This window comes from Myotis lucifugus, unplaced genomic scaffold (genome assembly GCF_000147115.1).
Source record: "Myotis lucifugus unplaced genomic scaffold, Myoluc2.0 scaffold_116, whole genome shotgun sequence".
NCBI lineage: Eukaryota > Metazoa > Chordata > Mammalia > Chiroptera > Vespertilionidae > Myotis > Myotis lucifugus.
Genome location: NW_005871164.1, coordinates 1,991,810 through 2,011,694, shown reverse-complemented (window position 1 = coordinate 2,011,694; position 19,885 = coordinate 1,991,810). Strand labels below are relative to the sequence as shown.

Here is a 19,885-nt window from a genome sequence, read left to right as displayed (position 1 = left end):
TTGCACCATGTGATAATTGCTAAATAGTGTTACAGAGGCAATTTCTTTTAAAGATAAAATAGCGATGTTTCTAACCTTTAAACTGCATTAGGACTCATCGTGTTGAAGGATGATCGTGCTATGGTTAGATTCTCGGTGTTTCTAGAAAGTCTTCTTTATGTTAAACTGCTCTTGTAAAAAGTTATCATGCCATTAGCATATATATACTGAGTGGCCAGATTATTATGACCACCCCATCAGTACTTCGTTGGGCCACCTTTTGCCTTCAATACTGTGGCGATTCTTCTTGGCATTGACTCCAGGAGATGTTGAAAGGTGATGCGAGGAATCTGACACCATGCCTGATGAATAGCACTGTCAGGTTCTGTGAGATTTGATGGTTGTGGAACCAGCTGCCTGATGGCTCTTTTAACTTCGTCCCACAAATGCTCAATTGGTTTGAGATCTGGCGATTGTGGGGGCCACCTAAGCAAGGTAAAGTCCCCCCCATGTTCTTGAAACCACTCATGTACAATAGGAGCACCGTGGCATGGCACATTGTCTTGTTGGAAGAAGCCATCTCCATTAGGATACGCCATCAACATGATAGGATGAACCTGATCAGCAGCAATACTTAGGTATGTTGTGCTATTCAGATATTGTTCCACATGAATTAAAGGGCCCAAATCATGCCAGGAAAACATGCCCCAAACCATAACACTGCCCCCACTAGCTTGAAGGGTTGTACTCATGCATTTGGGGGTGCATGCTTTCATGCTGTTTCTGCCAAATTCTCACTCTGTCATCTGCATGATGCAACTGGAAACGAGATTCATGGGACCACATGACTTTTTTCCAATGCTCGACTGTCCACTCCTTGTGTTCTTGTGCGAATTGGAGACATTTTATCTTGGTAACTGCATACAGCAAAGGTGTTCGAACAGGCCTTCGGCTGTTTTGCTGATACTCGCTCCATGGCTCCAAGCACCAACAATCATCCCACATTCAAAGGCTGTTAAATCGCGTTGTTTACCCATAACTTCAGAAAAAAAATCACTTCTACTGTTGTGGTAAACAACCTGCTTCCCTATTTATAATGGTCTGGCCCTCTAGCAACTTCAGCGTGAAATTATAGCTAATTTGCCTACAAATGTCACATGCTCATAACAATCTGGACGCTCAGTGTGTGTGTGTGTGTGTGTGTGTGTGTGTGTGTGTGTGTGTGTGTGATCTTTCTCTGTAGATTCAGCCATCAGGAATGATGAATGATGATGCCAGGAAAATTTTCAAAACATTCCTCCATTTCTAGTTCTGTATTTTCTGTGCAGAGTTCTCAGAGTGTGGAGTGTGGTCCTGGGGTCTTGGGTACTCCCAAAAGCCTTTCAAGGAACCTGACTTCAGAATTACTTTTGTAATCACAAAGGTGTTATTTGCCTTTCCCACTCACATTCTTACGTGGGAATTCAGTGGAGTTTCCTGCAGACTCCACGGGTGCCATCACAGTAGGTTGAATGCAGAAGCAGGCGTGAGAATCCCACTGTCTTCTTTTAGGCCAGACTTCAAGAATATGTGCAAAATTTTAAAGCAGTTCCATTCTTCTCATGACATTTATTTTTGTTTTGGAATATAGGCTTATTTTTTCATTAAAATGTTTTACTTGTGTGAACATGAGTTTGTTATTTTTATTTTTAAGGAATTAATAATTTTTTTTAAAACTATCTTTTTTCACCTACATGTGGTAAATGTCAATAGATACAACCCACATAAACTTAAGCTCTTTGGGACCTCAATAATTTTTCAGGGTGCATAGGGGTCCTGCCTCAAATATTTGACTATTGCTATTCTATTAGCCCCCCATTCAACATTCTTACCCAGAAATTCACATTGTTGAGGCTTACTATTTACCTGATCGCCTGTGGAGGCTGTGCTTTTCATAATTTTAGATGTACGTAAACAAGCTTTTGTGGCCACCAGAACTAGAAGGTACCCTGTGTTGAGGAGGGATTTATTGGCTTATTTGGAGGCAAACATATCACTGAATAAACAATTGAGGAGAAAATAGTTTAGACTAGAGTTAAACAGGTCTGTATTCGCTATACAGAGGAAGTCAGGGCAGATGAGGTCAGGTTTTGCTATACTAACCTTAGTGTCATCATGGGCATCATAGGAGCTCCTGGGCTCTGGTAATATGCTAGTGGTTTACTTGGGTGGTGGCAACTAGGGCATGTTCACGTCATGATTTTTCATCAAGCTGTGCACTTGTGATTTCTAAATTTTTATATGTAATATTTAATGAAACAATACAAAAGCTAAAAATCTTAAATTTAACATATCACTGTACAATGTTAATTGCTTACAGTATGTACTTTAAAATACTTATGTGAAGGCTCCCAATGCTTATTGTTAGTCCTTATTTTTCTTCCATCTACCAAAGCTTTCTGGTGGGTTATTTGTTCAGGACCATGGTGGTGAATCAGTTGGTGCTGAGTTTTCAGGTTGTAAATAATCTGATGAAGTTGCTCTTTCTTCCTCTCTCATGGCCATCCCCATCCCCATCCCCATCCCCATCCCCATCCCCATTCCCACCCTCATCCCCATCCTCACCCCCATCCCCACCCCCATTTCTCATCTCCATCTCTATCTCTAGCTCTGTCTCTCTATATATCTATCTATGTATTATGTTTTTAGTAAAAATAAAATCTCTCTCTCTCTCTCTCTCTCTCTCTCTCTCTCTCTCTCTCTCATAATGATTTTAGTAAAACTAAAAGGAAGTGATCCAGTCAGTTTAAAAATACACATTTCTGAAAATTTTTTAATCAAAGTAATAAATGTACATAATATTTGTAAGTTATACACCACCCCTCTTTCCCTACCTCCAGATCTTTGCCCTGCAAACCACTTTCCATGTTTTAGCTCTATCTTCTGTATTTTTCATCCTTAAATCTACAAAATATATCTGTATTTTTATTTCTCGATTTTATCACTTTTCATCATTTTAAATTGTCTTCCTAGTATAGAAGATAAGGATTTAGTGCTCCTATACCACCTATCTCTCACACTTCCCCTTCTCCAAATGTTTTCATTGTTATAACTTAATTAGTTAAATTAATTAATTATAATAATAAAATTAAGTAAGTAGTATTCACAGCTGATTCTAATAAAATTCTAGTATTGTGTTTCTGGAATAACTTCACTCTTTCCAAGGGTCATTAATTGCCATTGGCTTAGATTTTCATATTCCAATCCCAGGTTCTTAAAAGACTTTCCACTAAAAGTGTAAAAGTTCTCTCAATATTTACAAACACATAGGTTAATTTATTTTTTAACAGCTTTGTTTTTTTCTGGGAATCAGCCACTGGAGACTCTTTGTTCTCTAGATCCCTATGTAGCTGTTTGTCCAGCATCATAGCTGGATTCCTACAGAGCTGTTACCTGCTACTCATGGCTTCCTCTTTATTTTTTTTTGGGGGGGGTGGAGGTATACTTCCCAGTGAGAAAGAATTTATAGATTAATTTGATACAAAATTTGACACAATATTAAACCTTCTAACCCATGAATATGGTGTGTGTGTGTGTACGTTTGTGTGTGTGTATGTGTGTATATTCCTTTAATTGTTCTAATCAGTGTTTTCTAGTTTTTAGTGTAGCTGTGTAACAAAAGTTAAATTTACTTCCTAAGTATTTTGTTTGTGATACCATTATAAATAAACTTTTAAATTTTAATTTTTAAATTAGTTGATGTTTGTATATAAAAACACAACTGATTTCTGTATATTGGCTTGTATTATGTGACTTTGCTAAATTCACTTATTAGTTGTATAGTTGTTTTGTAAATTCCTTAGGATTTATATACAATTATGTCATCTGTGAATAGAGGTGGCTTTACCTCTTTCTTTTTTTATATTTGTGTCTTTTATTTCTTCCTCTTGCCATATTGACCTGGGTAGGAGTTTTACCTGTCTTTGAACTTTATATGCACGAACCATAAAATCTATACTGTTCTCCATTTACTTCTTTCACTCAACAGTAGTTTGTGTTATTGCATATGTCATGATTAAGTATAAATTATTCCTTCTGCGTACCTTATGGTATTCCATTGTATGACTATGTGCAAGTTCCATTGTTGAAGGGATGTGCATTTTCTGTTTAAGACTGCTACAGCTGTGCTTCTATGAACATTCTAGCACATGTCTTCTATGTGCATTTCTGTTGGGTTTAAACATCAGAGTAGAATTTCTGGGTCATAGTATAGAGGATATGTTACTTTCCTTTTGTTTTCCCTTATGAGTATTTATTGTGTGTTTAATTTTCATATTAAACAAGAAGTCAGCCCTAGCTGGTTTGGCTCAGTGGATAGAGCGTCAGCCTATAGACCAAAGGGTCCCAGGTTAGATTCCAGTCAATGTAAGTACCTCAGTTGCAGGCTCCTCCCCAGCCTGGGCCCTGGTCAAGGCGCGTGCAGGGGGCAACCATTTGATATGTTTCTCTCACATCAATATTCCTCTCTGTCTTTCCCTCCCTCTTCCACTCTCTCTAAAAATCAATGGAAAAATACCCTTGGGTGAGGATTAAAACAAAAACAAACAAAAACAAAAACAACAAGAAGTCAGTCATATTTTTCTCTTTTAATTCCTTGCTCTGTTCATCAGGACTTGGATCAGAGATCCAAGGACTTGATAAGAAAAGTAGACTCTCTGCTTTTCTTATCAAAGGAAGAGGTGATGACTCCATCTTCTTTCTATGGCTTCTTTCTGTCTGCTGTGTTGCCCCCTCTCATGGGACTCCTGCCCTGGGCTTCCAAAACTGTCTTCCTCAACAGTCTCATGGGTCTTGTTTTCCTCTTCTAATCTATGGTGATTCAAACAGAACTATTCCTACTAAAAAGCTATTCAACTTCAACCAAACTAGAGCATATGCCTTTTTTTTTTTTACCTTCAATATTTTAAAAATTTTTCCATTGTAGTTGATGTACAATATTATATTAGTTTCAGGTGTACAACCCAGTGATTAGACATTATATAACTTACTAAGTTATCACCCCAATAAATCTGTACCCATCTAACACCATACATATTACAATATTATCGACTATAATCCCTATGCTGTACTTTACAACCCCATGACTACTCTCTAACTTCTAATTTATACTTCTTAATCCTTTCACCTTTTTCACCCATCCCCCACTCCCCTCTCATCTTAAAGAAGATCCATTTCATATAATACTGGTTTGGTGCCAATGGACTCCTGTAGCTTCTTCTTGTCTAGAAAACTCTGTTTTTATTTTTATTTCTATTACACTTTGTTTATGTATCATGGACATTTGGGTTGTTTCCAACTTTGGACAATTGTGAATAATACAACTGTGAACATTGGTGTACAAATGTCTGTTAGAGTTTCTGCCTTTTTTTCTTTTTAGTTATTGAAAGCACTAGAGGCCTGGTGCATGAAAATTCATGCACTGGAGGGGGGGTCCCTCAGCCCATCCTGCCCCCTCTCACAGTCCGGGAGCCCTCAGGGGCAGGAGGTGACCTGGAGATCAAGGGAAGGCGATGCCCCATCACACCTCTGCTGCTGCCACTGCCAGCAGCGCAAGCCTCAGCCAGCCCTGGTTACCTGACTCTTGGGTGGCCCTGGGCGGCTGGGCAGCCACCATCCAAGGCTTGCCTGCAACTTAGGCCAGCTCTGGTCAGCTGAGGGGCTGAGGGGATTGGGGGACTCCAGAGGCAGTTGTGCGGAGCGGCCGGGCCTGCCTGGGAGCAAGCCTGGCCTTGCTGCATGCCTGCCATCCCAGCGGGGCTGAGGGTACTGGGCACCACCATCTTGTGGCTGTGGGCACCACCATCTTTGAGGGCGTGGCAGTCAATTAGCATATTCCCTCCTTATTGGCTGTTGGCGTCACCATCTTTGAGGGTGTGGCAGTCAATTAGCATATTACCTCCTTATTGGCTGTGGGTGTCACCATCTTTGAGGGCGGGTCAGTCAATTAGCATACCCCCTCCTTATTGGCTGTTGCGCCGCCATCTTTACGATGGCTTGAGGGTCAATTAGCATATCCCCTCTTTATTAGATAGGATTACAGATGTTCCCTTTGTTTCCCCATTGACCACTTCTAGCCTGCCCCCTCCCTCTACCCCATGCCTTCACCACACTATTGTCTGTGTCCATGGGTTATGCATATATGTATACAGGTTCTTTGGTTGATCTTTTCCCATCCACCCACCCACCTCCACCTTCCCTGTGAGATTGGACAGTCTGCTTCATGCTTCTATGTCTCTGGATCTATTTTTTTTTCATCAGTTTATTTTGTTCATAGATTCCACATATGAGTGGCATCATGTGATATTTTTCTTTCTCTTACTGGCTTGTTTCACTTAGTTTAATACTCTTCAGGTTCATCGATGTTGTCTCAAAGGGTAAGATAGCCTTTTTACTGCTGTATAGTATTCCATGTAAATGTACCACAGCTTTTTTATCCACTTATCTACTGATGGGTAATTGGTCTTTTTCTAAATCTTAGCTATTGTAAATTGCATTGCTATGAATATAGGTGCATATAATCTTTCTGATTGGTGGAAAGTTTTTATCTGTCCTTTGATTCTAAATGATATATTTGCTGGGTGAAGTAATCTTGGTTGCAGGTACTTGCTTTTCATCACTTTGAATATTTCATGCCAATCCCTTCTGGCCTGAAAAGTTTCTGTTGAGAAATCAGCTGACAGTCTTAAAAGCGCTCCCTTGTAGGTAACTAATGGCTTTTCTCTTCCTGCTTTTAAGATCCTTTCTTTGTCTTTAAACTTTGACATTTTAATTATGATGTATCTTTGTGTGGGCCTCTTTGGGTTCCTCTTGTTTTGAACTCTCTTTGCTTTCTGGACTTGTATGTCTATTTCCTTCACCAGGTTGGGGAAGTTTTCTGTCATTATTTTTTCACATATGTTATCATTTCCTTGCTCCCTCTCTCCTCCTTCTGCCATCCCCATGATGCAAATGTTGGTATGCTTAAAGTTGTCCCAAACGCTTCTTAAACTATCCTCCTTATTTTGGATTCTTTTTTTTCTGTTCTGATTAGTGTTTTCTGCTTCCTTATATTCCAATTCTCTGATATGATCTTCTGCTTCATCTACTTGACTATTGATATCCTGTAATGTAGCCTTTATTTCAGTTAATGTATTCTTCTTTTCTGACCTTTTTAATATGTTTTCTAGTTCCATTTTTATGTTTCCTGTCTCTTTGTTGAAGTTCTCATTAATTTCATCTACTAGTAAGTATTTTGAACTAGTGTTTTGAACTCTGTATCTTGTAGATTTTTGGTTCCATTTTGTTTAGTTATTTTTCTAGGGTTTTGTTCTGTTTTTTCATTTGGGATACATTTCTTTGTCTCCTCATTTTGTCAGCCTCCCTGTTTTTGTTTCTATGTATTAGGCAAAGCTGCTATGTCTCCTGGGCTTGGTAGAGTGTCCTTATGTAGTAGGTTTCTGTAGGGTCCAGTGGCACAGACTCCCCGTCACTAGACCTGGGCACTCCAGGTGTGACCCCATGTAATCTGTATACACCTTCTGTTATAGTTAAGCTTTGATTGCCATTGGCTCATCAATGGAGGGATTTACCCCCAGACAATTGGCTGTAAAAACTGGCTGAAACCGCTGTTGAGAATTAGCTGTGCCAGGTTCATTCCAAGAAACAGAACTTACCTCAGTGGGGCTCTGGTTCCTTCTCTGTTTGCCCCTTAAGTGTGTCACTTGTGGAGGTGGCTCCAGGGCCTCCCAGGAGGTGCAGGCTAAGGTCAGCCATTACCTGTGTCCTACCTGGTATTACCTGGCCTGAGCTACAAAGTGATCTGCAGATGGCTGCTACTTGTGCTGGTCTAGGAAAGGCCAAGCTGAGAACCAAAGCTGGCTTCTGCTAGTGCCAGGCCTAGGGTCACTTAGCAAGAGGTACAAAGCATGTTGAGGCCAAATGCTGCTTGTTTAAGAAATTTTAGGAAAGTCTGAAGCATGAGCCAAGACAGGGCATTGGTATGAAAAAGCCACTGGAAATAGCTTGGGTGGACCTATAAGGTGGGTGACGCAGGGTCTCAGGTAATCACCAGTGGTAGCCTGGTTGATGGAGACTCAGAAATAGTGCCCGCCCACTCTGTTGGGGGAGGGCTCCGCAAAGGAACAATAGCCTCTGCCAGCACTTATGTCTGGAAGAAAGCTGCCACTACCCAGCTCTCATCCTGATGCCAGATAATTTAGTTCCTCCCTGTATGTCCCTAATGCCTTTCAAGCTGTTGCCTCAGTGCTTCAGAGTGAGTGAATACAAGTAAGTCCATGAAATGGGCCCTTTAAGAGGAACTTCCTGGGACTCCAGCAGCCTCTGTCTCACTTAGCCACAATCCCCACTGGTTTTTATAGTCACAAGTTATTGGGCTTTCTCTTCCTGGCTCTGGAATGCTGGGGCTGGGGGGTTGATGTGGGGCTGGGTCCCCTTGATCCTCAAGAGGGACCTCTGCAGATGTATATTTTACACATGGGTGTGGGACCAGCCTGTTCCACCTCTGTACCCCTCTTTCCAATCTCGATGTGGCTTCTTTATATACTTAGTTGTAAGACTTCTGTTCAGCTAGATTTCAGAAGGTTCTGCATGATGGTTGTTCTGTAGTTTAGTTGTAATTTGATGTGGTTGTGGGAGGACTTGAGGACCACGTTTACCCGCACTGCCATGTTGGCCGGAACCCAGCAAATGCCTTTCTGGCAGTCACAGGCATTTCAAAGGCCCAGTTAGGAGGGGAGAAATCCTCTCACTATCTGAGAATTGAGTTGCTTCCTCATTGCAGGTAGCTGATCCTGGGTAGAGGGAAAGCTGAGAGATGTAATATCATTCAAATACTAGTAGTTTAACATCTTCATAGAAGTAGAAACATTTAAGTGACAAGTAGAAACATTTCAGCACCCCTTTCCCAAGGTCTCTATCCTGATTCTGCACTCCCTTCCAAAGGTTTCTGGTCCTGATCCTGCACCCCCTTCCAAAGCTCTCTGCCCTGATCCTGCACCCCCTTGTGAAAATTAAGATCTGAGGATTACTGGAAGAGCTCACTCACCCTTTTTTTCATCTATCAACTTTTTTTATATCAACTTTTTAAAGAATAATTGAAAAGCTGTCCAAAATGCAGATACCTATCTTTTTTAAAGTATTCTTAAAATCCCTTGGAATATTAGCTTTTTTGGAAGTGAAATCAGAATTACAATTATAAAAGATAATAAAAGAACCCCATTGTAAAATAAAGAATACTAAAATAAATAATCTGATTTTTCATTCTACATATTTCCTAGATCTTGAAAAACTATATGCAGAATTTTTCCTGGCTCCTGAAAAAATGATATGTAAAAATTTTATTTAGCCTTTGAAGTAAGGAAAACCTAATTTTGATCCTAATATAGTACATACCAGCTGGGGGCTTGGCTTGTTACTTTGCCTCTTTGAGCCCCTGTTTCCACATCTATAAAGTGGGGATAATAAAACTTACTATTATCAGACTCATATAAGATCAGGTAAAAGTTTTCACATGGTGCCTAATACGTAGCAAGTCTGCAAATGATTTTCTCTTATTATTTCAAGAATGATACAGTTATGTTTTGTTTGCTTTTTTAAAATTCAGTATCAATAAAAGCAACAGATATAAAAATAATTAAAAATATATATAAGCAAGGTTGGTACAGAAAGGACACAGAAAATTTATTTATAAATGTTGTAAGTTAATGAACTTAAAGTTTTATTCAACATTTCTTTGGCTATTTTTAAATCCAAGGCAAAAAAAATCTCTTTCATGACACTCAATGAAAACAATGCACTAATGACCATTCACTTTAAATATTTATAGAAAGTTTAGTGGAGGAAGTGAGCTAAACCAAGGAAGGAGTTCCTCTGAGACCTCAAAAGAATGTTTCTGAGCCATGCCAGTGCACCTCTCACCCCAGAAGAATGGTCAAGTAATCCTGCCCTTCTGTCTCTCCAGGGAGAAGCTGGCGGTGGCCCGACTGCAGCGAGAAGTTGCCGAAAGGAGAAGTGAGGGGGCCATGGTAAGTCCTGGCTGGTCTGCCCTGATCCTGCACCCCCTTCCAAAGGTCTCCGCCCTGATCCTGCACCCCCTTCCAAAGGTCTCCACCCTGATCCTGCACCCCCTTCCAAAGGTCTCCGCCCTGATCCTGCACCCCCTTCTAAAGGTCTCCGCCCTGATCCTGCACCCACTTCCAAAGGTCTCCACCCTGATCCTGCACCCCCTTCCAAAGGTCCCTGGTTTGAAAGGCGTTTTGTCTCATGAAGGATACTTAAGGAAAGTATTTGCTTGCAGCAGACTGAATGCTGTATTTGTACATAACGTGTTTATAATGTAGCCTAGACAGCTCTGCCATTTACAGAGAGGGGAGAGAGAGAGAGAGAGAGAGAGAGAGAGAGAGAGAGAGAAAGAGAGAGAGAGAGAGAGAGAGAGAGAGCGTGATTATGAAAAATAACTATTTGGGCTTTGAAGAGGATGTTCAAATGGTAATAAGTCTTCATTTTCTTGATCTACTGAATGCCCAGGCTTCCAGCTGTGAGCAGGATGTCCATAAATGAGCAATCTTAGGTTTTCAGATAAGGAGAGTTCAGTATGACTCAAGCATCTCAGTTCTTCAGACCTCAAATACAAACCACCCTAAGGAACACTTAGATGTTCGTTAATGGCATTGTATATTATTTTCTTCTCACTGTTCTAAGGGCATCTCTCCTTGTCCTTTTCAGCATGTGTCATTTAGAAAACTGCGGTCTGAATTGTACTAAAAGTCGGTATGGTTGTTTTGGTCCATTTCAACTTCATTTTATGGATGGTCTTTGCCAAAGTATCTGCCTGTATACTACTCTAACATCAGAGATAGCTGTCTGGCGACCCATGTGCATATGTGGATTAACTGCTGCTGCTACCTCTGAGGGGGGAACATTTCATGCCAGATTTTCCCCCACTTATGACAATACAATAGAACATGTACAATTTCTCAGCAAAAGAATTAGCTTTTTTTTGAAAAAGGGAAGTGATGCATTTTTAGATCCTGAAAGCTGCTTCCATTTGATTTCATGAGAGTTAATTGATAATCAAGCCACTGAAAAGAGTAAGATTTAATAAATATGCTGGCCTCACTCTTCTCTGAAGAGGGATAGCAAAGGGCTGCAGCAAGGACTGCAGGTTGAGTGGGCCTTGGAAGGTGCCTTGGCCTGGAGCAGCTAAAATACTCACGGGATCACGTGGTTTGCTCTGCTCCTGATCTTAATGCAAAGAGGACCTTGAATGTTCAAATAATACGAAGCAACTGCTCACAAGCATTTTTGAGCGATGAATTGGAAATAAGTTGGAGAAAATGAAGGTTTAGTCTATGGTAAACTGAAAATCTTCAGTGTGGTGTTTTCCTGCACTACAAAACGTTTAGGGCCAGGCCATTCCTCGGTATTTCACTCTTTTGTTCGCGACTTATTCCTACTCCTTCGCTGTGCTCCACTGACAGTGAGGAAGGCTTTCTCAGGTCTCAGTTGCTTCATTTTTAAAACTAGGAGGTTGGAATTGTATGATCCATGATCCCATCAGCTTCGTGGATCATGCTACTGGACATTTTTTCATAGAAAGATTGTATGATTGTGAGCCCTTTCTGATAATAACTAAATAATATTTAAGCTCATAAAAAGTGCAGGCCTCTGAAGAGTATATCTTTCTGACTCTGACAGTGAATGGGCCTGAGATGAAATCATCACAGACAGATAACTCTCTTGCCTTTTACAAAACAAAACCCTCTTTTAAAACATTATAGATGTAATTGTTCAGTGCAGAAAATACCTAGAAAACACAGGCAAAAAAATGACTTCGATTGCTATAAAATAACATTGGAAAAGGTTCCGGTGTTTTATTACTCTTAATTTAATGACGGTAATGAAAGAATCACATTTATGCATTGATTGATTTAACACCCACTGTGTGTCCAGTAACATTCTAGGCACTGGGGAAACAGTGGTGAAAAAAAAACACAAAACACAACAAACAAACAAACAAAAAACCAGGCCAGAGTCTGAGAGTTTACATTCTAGAAGTTGTGGAAACATATATCCCATGTAATTAGAGTGTTGGATGGTGGGACCAGCCATGAGAAAATAAGATCAAGGTAGGGGACATGGGGAGTTGAGGGCTTAGCAATGTTAATTTCAGTAGTAAGTCACTGAAAAGCTAATATTTGAGCAAAAATCAAAGTGGGTGCAGGAGTGGACCATGCACCCCCTTCCAGGAGGAGCATTCCAGGCAGAGAGATGAGCAAGTGCAAAGGCTGCTGCCTGAGAAAGCATGGGACAGGATGGCTGGAGGCGGGTGAGGGAGCGGGAAAACAGTAGAAGATGATGTCAGAGAAGTGATGGGGCAGAGGTTCCCCGGGGTTCCCTGGTTCCTGCTCTGGGTGCCTGGAGCCTTTGGAAGCCTTTGAGAGAGGCAGTGATATGATTGGATTTACCATTGTTCATATTACTGTTATTTCCCCCTTTCATAATTTATCACACTTCCATTCCATAGAGACACCATAAGCCCTGATTTTCTTTAATGTCCTTTATTTTGTTTGTTTTTCAATATTTTTTCCTCTTTCCTTACCTAGTCAAACCCCCCTGAGTTTTCTACTTAATTATATGCTTGAGCTTTTCTGCTCCTAGGATTCATTTATTTCTGAAGTCCTGGTTCTTTCATCTGACAGCTCCTTAAATCAGGCAGTTCTATTAATCCTCCAAATTTAATTCTTGCTGTTCCAAGCCCAGGACTTTTGTCATGCCTGTAGCAGAAATGGAAAAGAGTTCATCACAACCAGATCACCTCTTGTTTTAAAAGATTACTAGGTATAGCATTCTATGTTTTGATACACACACACACACACACACACACACACAAAATGGTATGCAAAGTTATTTAAGAAATATTTTCAAAAAAGCTATATAATTGAGGCAGGTCATTATTTTTAAAATCATTAAACCTATTATAATCAATGAACCTGTTATAAATAAAGCCTTTAATGCAAAGCATGCCTTTATTACAATTTGACTTAATGCAATAAATCTCTATACTTATACGTTTTAGGAATAGTACCCAAGGCACCATTCTTTTGATAGTTGTTTTATTTTTTAACATACTTTTTATTTGGGAATGATTTCAGACTTACAGTAAAGTTGCACACCTGCATACCCTTTAACCAGTTTTCTAGTGTTAACATCTGAACATAACTATAATATAATTATCAAAACTAAGAGATTAACATTGCCATATTAGTATTAACTAAACTCCAGGCTTTCTTAGAATTTCACCAGGTTTTCCAATAATATTCCTTTTCTGACCTGGATTCACTCCAGGGAACCACACTGCCTACAGAGAGGTTCCCTTCTGATGACTAGTTGACATGTGTGTGGGAGGAAGAACATGAGCTTGAGGTTGAGATAGGTCTGGATTCAAAGTCTAGCTCTACCAGCTGTTAGTTGTATGACCTTGGACATGGTATTTTATTGGTTTGTATGGATTCTGCATGCTCTATTGTTCTGTTAACTCAAGTCTTTGGGAAGGCTTTCTTTCAATATTAGATGTTTCATATTTGCTTCCTTTGTTCTTAACTCTTTCTTCCATGAAATAACTACAAACATTGTTTGCATACTTCCTTCATTATTTTTCACAAAAGGCTATAAGATTATATTTCTCTTAATTCTGGGAAATTGTGTTTCAGCTTGTGCTTCCTCTCACAGACTCGGTTTACTACAAGATCTCTTCTGTCCTTCAGACTCCAATGTCATTTTAAATATTGTTGTGTGTGAAAAGGTCTATTCCACCCAAGAGTTATAAAGATATTCATTCTCATTATCTTCTAGAATATATATATAGTTTTTATTTTCTGCATGTAAATTTTTGAAAATTCTGGGTAGAGTTAAATTGGTGTGAGGTAAGGATAAAAATAATGTTTTTGCAAACCAATAGTCATTTTGCATCATGTATTGAACCATTTAACCTTTATCATAGTCCAAATACCTGTGTCAATATGGATCAATTACTGGACTGACCATACTCGTCCATTAACTTTTATGGAGAGAGAGAGAGAGAGAGAGAGAGCGAGAAAGGGGAAACTGGCTTCCTCCTTCATGCTAGAGACCAAATCAGCAAACCAGGTATATGACCTTGACCGAGAATCAAATTCACAACCCTTTGGTACTCAGGCCAATACTCAAACACTGAACATACCATCCAGAGCTCTTCTGATCATATTTTTTTTTCTGCAAACTAGTAAAGACAATTTTACTTATTGAATAGAAGTAAGAGTTAATAATATATATTTGTATTTATTAAAGAGCAAAAGTATTTTATATGTACTTATGATACAATAAAATATCTCAGAGAGAGTATTTCACGTTATATAAACAATGGCTTAAATAGAATTGCTGTTTTCTTATGTTTATTTTTTTATTTTAGAAGAACATTACTTCTCCCACTGTTAGTTCATCTTTGTTTTTGATTGAAGAGATATTTGTATCTAAAGAGCACTAATATCCTACCAATCACAATTTTATTAAAATGCTTGGGCTATAATTATGCAATATATCAACATTCTATGGTTTCTTATCACCCCAGTGATTAATTTCTATTTGGGAAAAAAGAAGATACAATTTCTTCATTACACATCTAAAGGCACTAAGGAGACACAGGGTCCCTGCTTACCCGGTTAGAAGATGCCCTCTTCCCTGCATCCACAAATTCAGACACTGGCCTCCTGTTACCCTACTGTCCTACCACTACATTCATAGGCATGCCCCCTTTTTGTTTATTTGGCACGATGCACATCCCAGGAGTAATGATCAAAGACTGAGATATTGACAGTTGGATAAGGAATTTGAGAGAAAGAAGAGTTTGAGGATGTGGGGAGATCGGGGCGTCTGGACCTTCCTTGTTGGAGAATGAGGCAGACTTGCAGTATCAGTAGCCCTCCCCAGGTCTAGCTCCTTCAGTGCCATGGTGCGGACAGTCAGCCTGGCACTAGTCCTGGAGTTGGCTGGGTTAGCTGCTACTAACGTGGACAGAACCACTTTGAAGACACTTCACTCCTGGGCCTGCATCTGGTCCTGGTTTCCAGGGGATCTCCCTTTAACAGCCGCGATCTCCTCTAACATCTGCATAGTGTCTGAGAGGTTTCCACCTAGTCTTACTTTTAACCTGCTTGTTCTCTGCCCTCAACAGCACGTGAGCATATTTTCCCTTTGAGTAACTTGTAAAAAGCAAAAGTCACAGTGTCAAATACTTGTTATTTAAGAAGAAGAAATAATTTCTTTTCACTTAAGAGACAGGTGAAACAGGAACATTGCACAAAACCCAGGGGACGTTGCCTTGGCGAACTGTCAGGACTTTGCCTAGTGTGCCCTTCTCCTTGCCATTGCTGAACAGCTGTTTAGACAGCTGTAGGGTCTGGCCTCTGACAGACAGAAGGCAGCCAAGAGAGAGAAAGTCAGAGTTTGAAAACCGAGGAGCAAGAGGGGCATGAAGCATGGTCCCTAAACATGCCAATTCTCCTAGCTTCCTTAGGGTCAGACTTGGGTTTTGGTAGAATTAGAAAATGGGTGTTCACACTAGCCTAGTGTGTGCTACAGCTTACTTTCTAACTGCTAGTCGTCCAGGGCGGCGGTTAGGATAGGGAAAGGTGAATGAAGCTTTTGAAAAAATTGAGGTATAGTTGACATATTTGTTTGGGGAACATAATATAAGGATTTGAGGTAATCACCCCAATAACTCTGGTTACCATCTATCACCTCACACAGTTACACTTTTTTTTTCTTGTGATAAGAACTCTTTAGCTCTCATCACAAGAAACTTGTCAACTACTTTCAAATATGCAAAACACTATTACTGAGTACAGTCACCATGCTATACATTATGCACTCAGGAGTTGTTTATTTTATATCTGAAAATTTGCACTTTTATACCCTCTCCCACCTTTGACACCATCAATCTGTTCTCTCTATCTTTGAGTTCATTTTTTTAAGATACTACATATAAGTGAGATCATACAGAATTTGTCTTTTTCTGTTTGATTAATTTCACTTAGCATAACACTCTCAAGATCCATCCATGTTATTGCAAACAAAAGGATTTCCTACTTTTTTATGGCTGAATAATATTCTGTTGTTCGTGTATACACACACACATATTATATATAATATATAAGATATATGTATAATATGTATGGCTAGTTTGTTTATTCATTCATTGGCAGCTTACTTAGATTGTTTTCATGCCTTGACAATTGTGAACAATGCTGCAGTGAACATGGGGGTGCAGACATCTTTTGAACACAGTGATTTTATCAACTTTGTATACATACCCAGATGTGGGACTGCTGGATCATATGGTAGGTCTACTAGTATTATTAATTGGGGGGGGGGCCTTCATAATATTTTCCATAGTGACTGCACCAATTTACATTCCTCTCAGCAGTGCACAAGAGTTGCATTTCCTCCATATCCTTGCCAGCACTTCTTACTTGTGTTTTGATGACAGCCACTCTGCCAGGTGGGAGGTGCTATCTCATTGTGGTTTTGATGTGCATTTCCCTCATGATTGGTGATGTGAACACCTTTTCATGGACTTGTTGGCCATCTGTATGCCTTCTTTGGAAAAAATGTCTATTCAGATCCTCTGCCCATTTTTAAAATTGAGTTGTTTATTTTTTTGCTTTTGAGTTGTACGAATTCTTATATATTTGGATACTGACCCTTATTATATAAGTGACTGGCAGTTATTTCCTTGTATTTGGTAGGTTGCCTTTTCATTTTGTTCATGGTTTCCATTGCTGCACAGAAGCTTTATAGTTTGATGTTGTCCCTCTTGTTTAGTTTTGCTTTTGTTGCCTTTGCTTTTAGTGTCAGATCCAAAAAATCATCACCAAGACTGATGTGAAAGAGCTGCTGATGATTTCTTCCAGGGGTTTTATGGTTTCAGATTTTACATTCAAGTCTTTATTCATTTTGCATTAAATATTGTGTATGGTGTAAGTAGTGATCTAGTTTCATTTCTTTTGCTTATGGCTGTCCAGTTTTACCAACACCATTTATTGAAGAGACTATCCTTTCCCCATTGTATATTACTAGCTCCTTTGTCATAAATTAATCTGCCACATATATGTGGATTTAATTCCAGATTCATTATTCCATTCCATTGATCTATGTTCTATGCCAATACAATTGTTTTGATTACTTGTAGCTTTGTAAAATAGTTTGAAATCAGGAAGTGTGATGCCTCCATTTTTGTTCTGTTTCTCAAGATTACTTTGGCTATTCCGGGCTTTTGTGTATGCGTGGTTCCATACAAATTTTAGAATTGTTTGTTCTATTTCTGTGGAAAATACCATTAGAATGTTGATAGGGATTGCCTTGAATTTGTAGGTTGCTTTGTATAGTATGGGCATTTTCACAATGTTCAGTCTTTCAATCCATGAGCATGGAACACCTTTCCATTTCTTTGTGTCTTCTTCAATTTCTTTCACCAGGTCTTATGCTTTTCAGTGTACAGTTCTTTCACCCCTGTGGTCAAATTTATTCATAGCTATTTTATTTTTTGATGTAATTGTAAATGCGATTGTATTCTTAATATTTCTTTCTGCTAGTTTGTTACTATTAGTGTATAAAAATGGAACTGATTTTGGAAAAAGCTGTGATTTTATCAGCATGGAAAGTTTGCACTTGTCTCTTTTTGTTAATTTACTAGTGTTAGAAACACTCAAAGCAGCTCAGATTAAAGTCTCATCCAAAGAGAGAAGCATCATTCTCAGTGTTTACAATGGCTAAAATGTACCCACAATATATATTTGGAAAAAGAGCCAGGAGTGTTTTCTTTCTTTCTTACAAAAGCCAACTTAATAAGTTAGAAAGCCAAGTGGACATGACTTTCTAAGAGTTTAGAATGGTAGGTACCAAACTTTAGGATAGGTTTTGGAATATTTACTAAATTTTGGAAATAGTCCCTGTATTTTGCTTTTCTCATTTATCTATAGAACATATCCAGCAGAGAATAATAAATGGAGTCTTTGCTCCATGAAATTTATAACATAGAATACTTATTAGACAAATGCATCAAAGTCATACTTTTCATGATCCCTGCCTATAGTCAGTGATATCAGAAATCAGTAACAGCCAAAAAATGGATCACTTTGAAAATTCAGTAAGATACTTTAAGTAATTCATTTTAAACAAACACAAGGGAAATTAAAAGTATTTCAGCTGAATGACTCTGAAAAGACTATATATACACAAACTTATGAGATATCAAATTAATATTTATGGTGTAATGTATCACTTTAAATGCATGGAGTAGATAGAAAAAGAAAAGATTTAAATTGATTAATCTCCAACTCAAGCAATAATAAGGAATAATAAAATAAACTAAAGAAAGAAGAGAAAGAAATAATGGAACAAAACAGAAGCCAATGAAGCTGAAAATGAAGAAAGAAACTAGAAAACATTTTAGAAATACTAATTTATTCACATACACATAACAATCATAAGACAATTAGACATGTGAGCACTGGTATTTGATGATATTAAGAATTACCATTAATATTCAATTCATTTATATTCTTAGTATTATGATTGTTTTTTTAGTCCATATTGTTTAGGTGTGCATGCAGAAATATTTACCAGCGAAATGCTGTAATGTCTGGGTTTGCTTCAAAATAATTTTAGAAAAGGGAAATAGGTGAGTTTAGATGAAAAAAAAAGGGCCATATTTTATAACTGTAGAAGTTGAGGGTGTATTGTGCTTTTCTTACTACTTTTATAGATGTTTAAAATTTTATATGTTATTTTTTAAAAAAAATATGCATCCTAAAAAGCTGCCAGGCTCTGATGATTTTGCAGCGGAGTTCAAGTGTACCTTTAGTGTGGAGATACTAGTTATACAAACTGGTGCTGAAAAAGACAATGAGAAAACTATCCCAACTCACTGTTTTAAAATAAACAACATTTTAGAAAAGTTAGTACAGAGATAGTACTGAATTGCAAAGATAGTACAGAGATTTCCCATATGCTGCATACCAAGATACCAAGATTCCCCAATTATTAACATTTTGCATTTGTGTCGTACACTTGTCACAACTAATAAACCAATAATGATACATTATAGTTTCACCTGATGTCCTTTTTTTCCATTTCAGGATCGTATCCAGGACACATTACACTCACCTGTCATATCTCCTTAAGATCTTTTTGGTTGTGACAGATGCTCAGACTCCCCTTGTTTTTGACGAACTTGAACATTTTGAGAACTGGTTAGGTATTTGGGGGGATTTGTCTCATTGAGGTTTGTCTGATGTTTTTCTCATGATTAGATTGGGATATATTTTTTGGAAAGAAGACCACAAGTTAAAATGCCTTTTTAATTACATCACATCAAGGTTGCATATTAGCAATCGGACTTGTCACTGTTTAGGTGGGCCGTGGTCACCTGGCTGAAGCAATGTCTGTCAGGTTCCCACTGTGACGTTCCTCTCCTCTCTTTCCCTCCTTACTGACCTCTTTGGACGAAGTTACTATGCACAGCCCATACTTGAGATGGAGAGCATTGTGTTCTACCTCCTTGAGGGTGAAGTGTCTGCAGAAATTATTTTGAATTCTTCTGCATTGAACATTTGTGTATTCTTCCCTATTTATTTGTTCAGTTATTTATATCACGATGCATGCATAGCTATTTACTTTATACTTTGGAATTTAAACCAATATAAACTACTTTATTGTGTTGCTCAAATTATTCCAGTTTTGGCCATTAGGAGTTCTTTTTGTTGGCAAATTTATCCCTCTGACATACTCCTACATTGTGTTTTTCCTCCCTCCCTCCCTTCCTTCCTTCCTT

The 19,885-nt window shown here is 38.7% G+C and overlaps 1 protein-coding gene across 1 annotated transcript in view; it reads left to right on the top strand.

Moving 5' to 3' along the window:
* The window catches only part of NCKAP5 (NCK associated protein 5), an 859,015-nt gene that overhangs the window by 405,836 nt on the left and 433,294 nt on the right, over positions 1 to 19,885 (top strand). Inside the window, exon 5 of the mRNA XM_023757884.1 lies at positions 9,977 to 10,040. Coding sequence (XP_023613652.1) covers positions 9,977 to 10,040 — 64 coding nt within the window. The remainder of the gene's footprint in view (positions 1 to 9,976; positions 10,041 to 19,885) is intronic.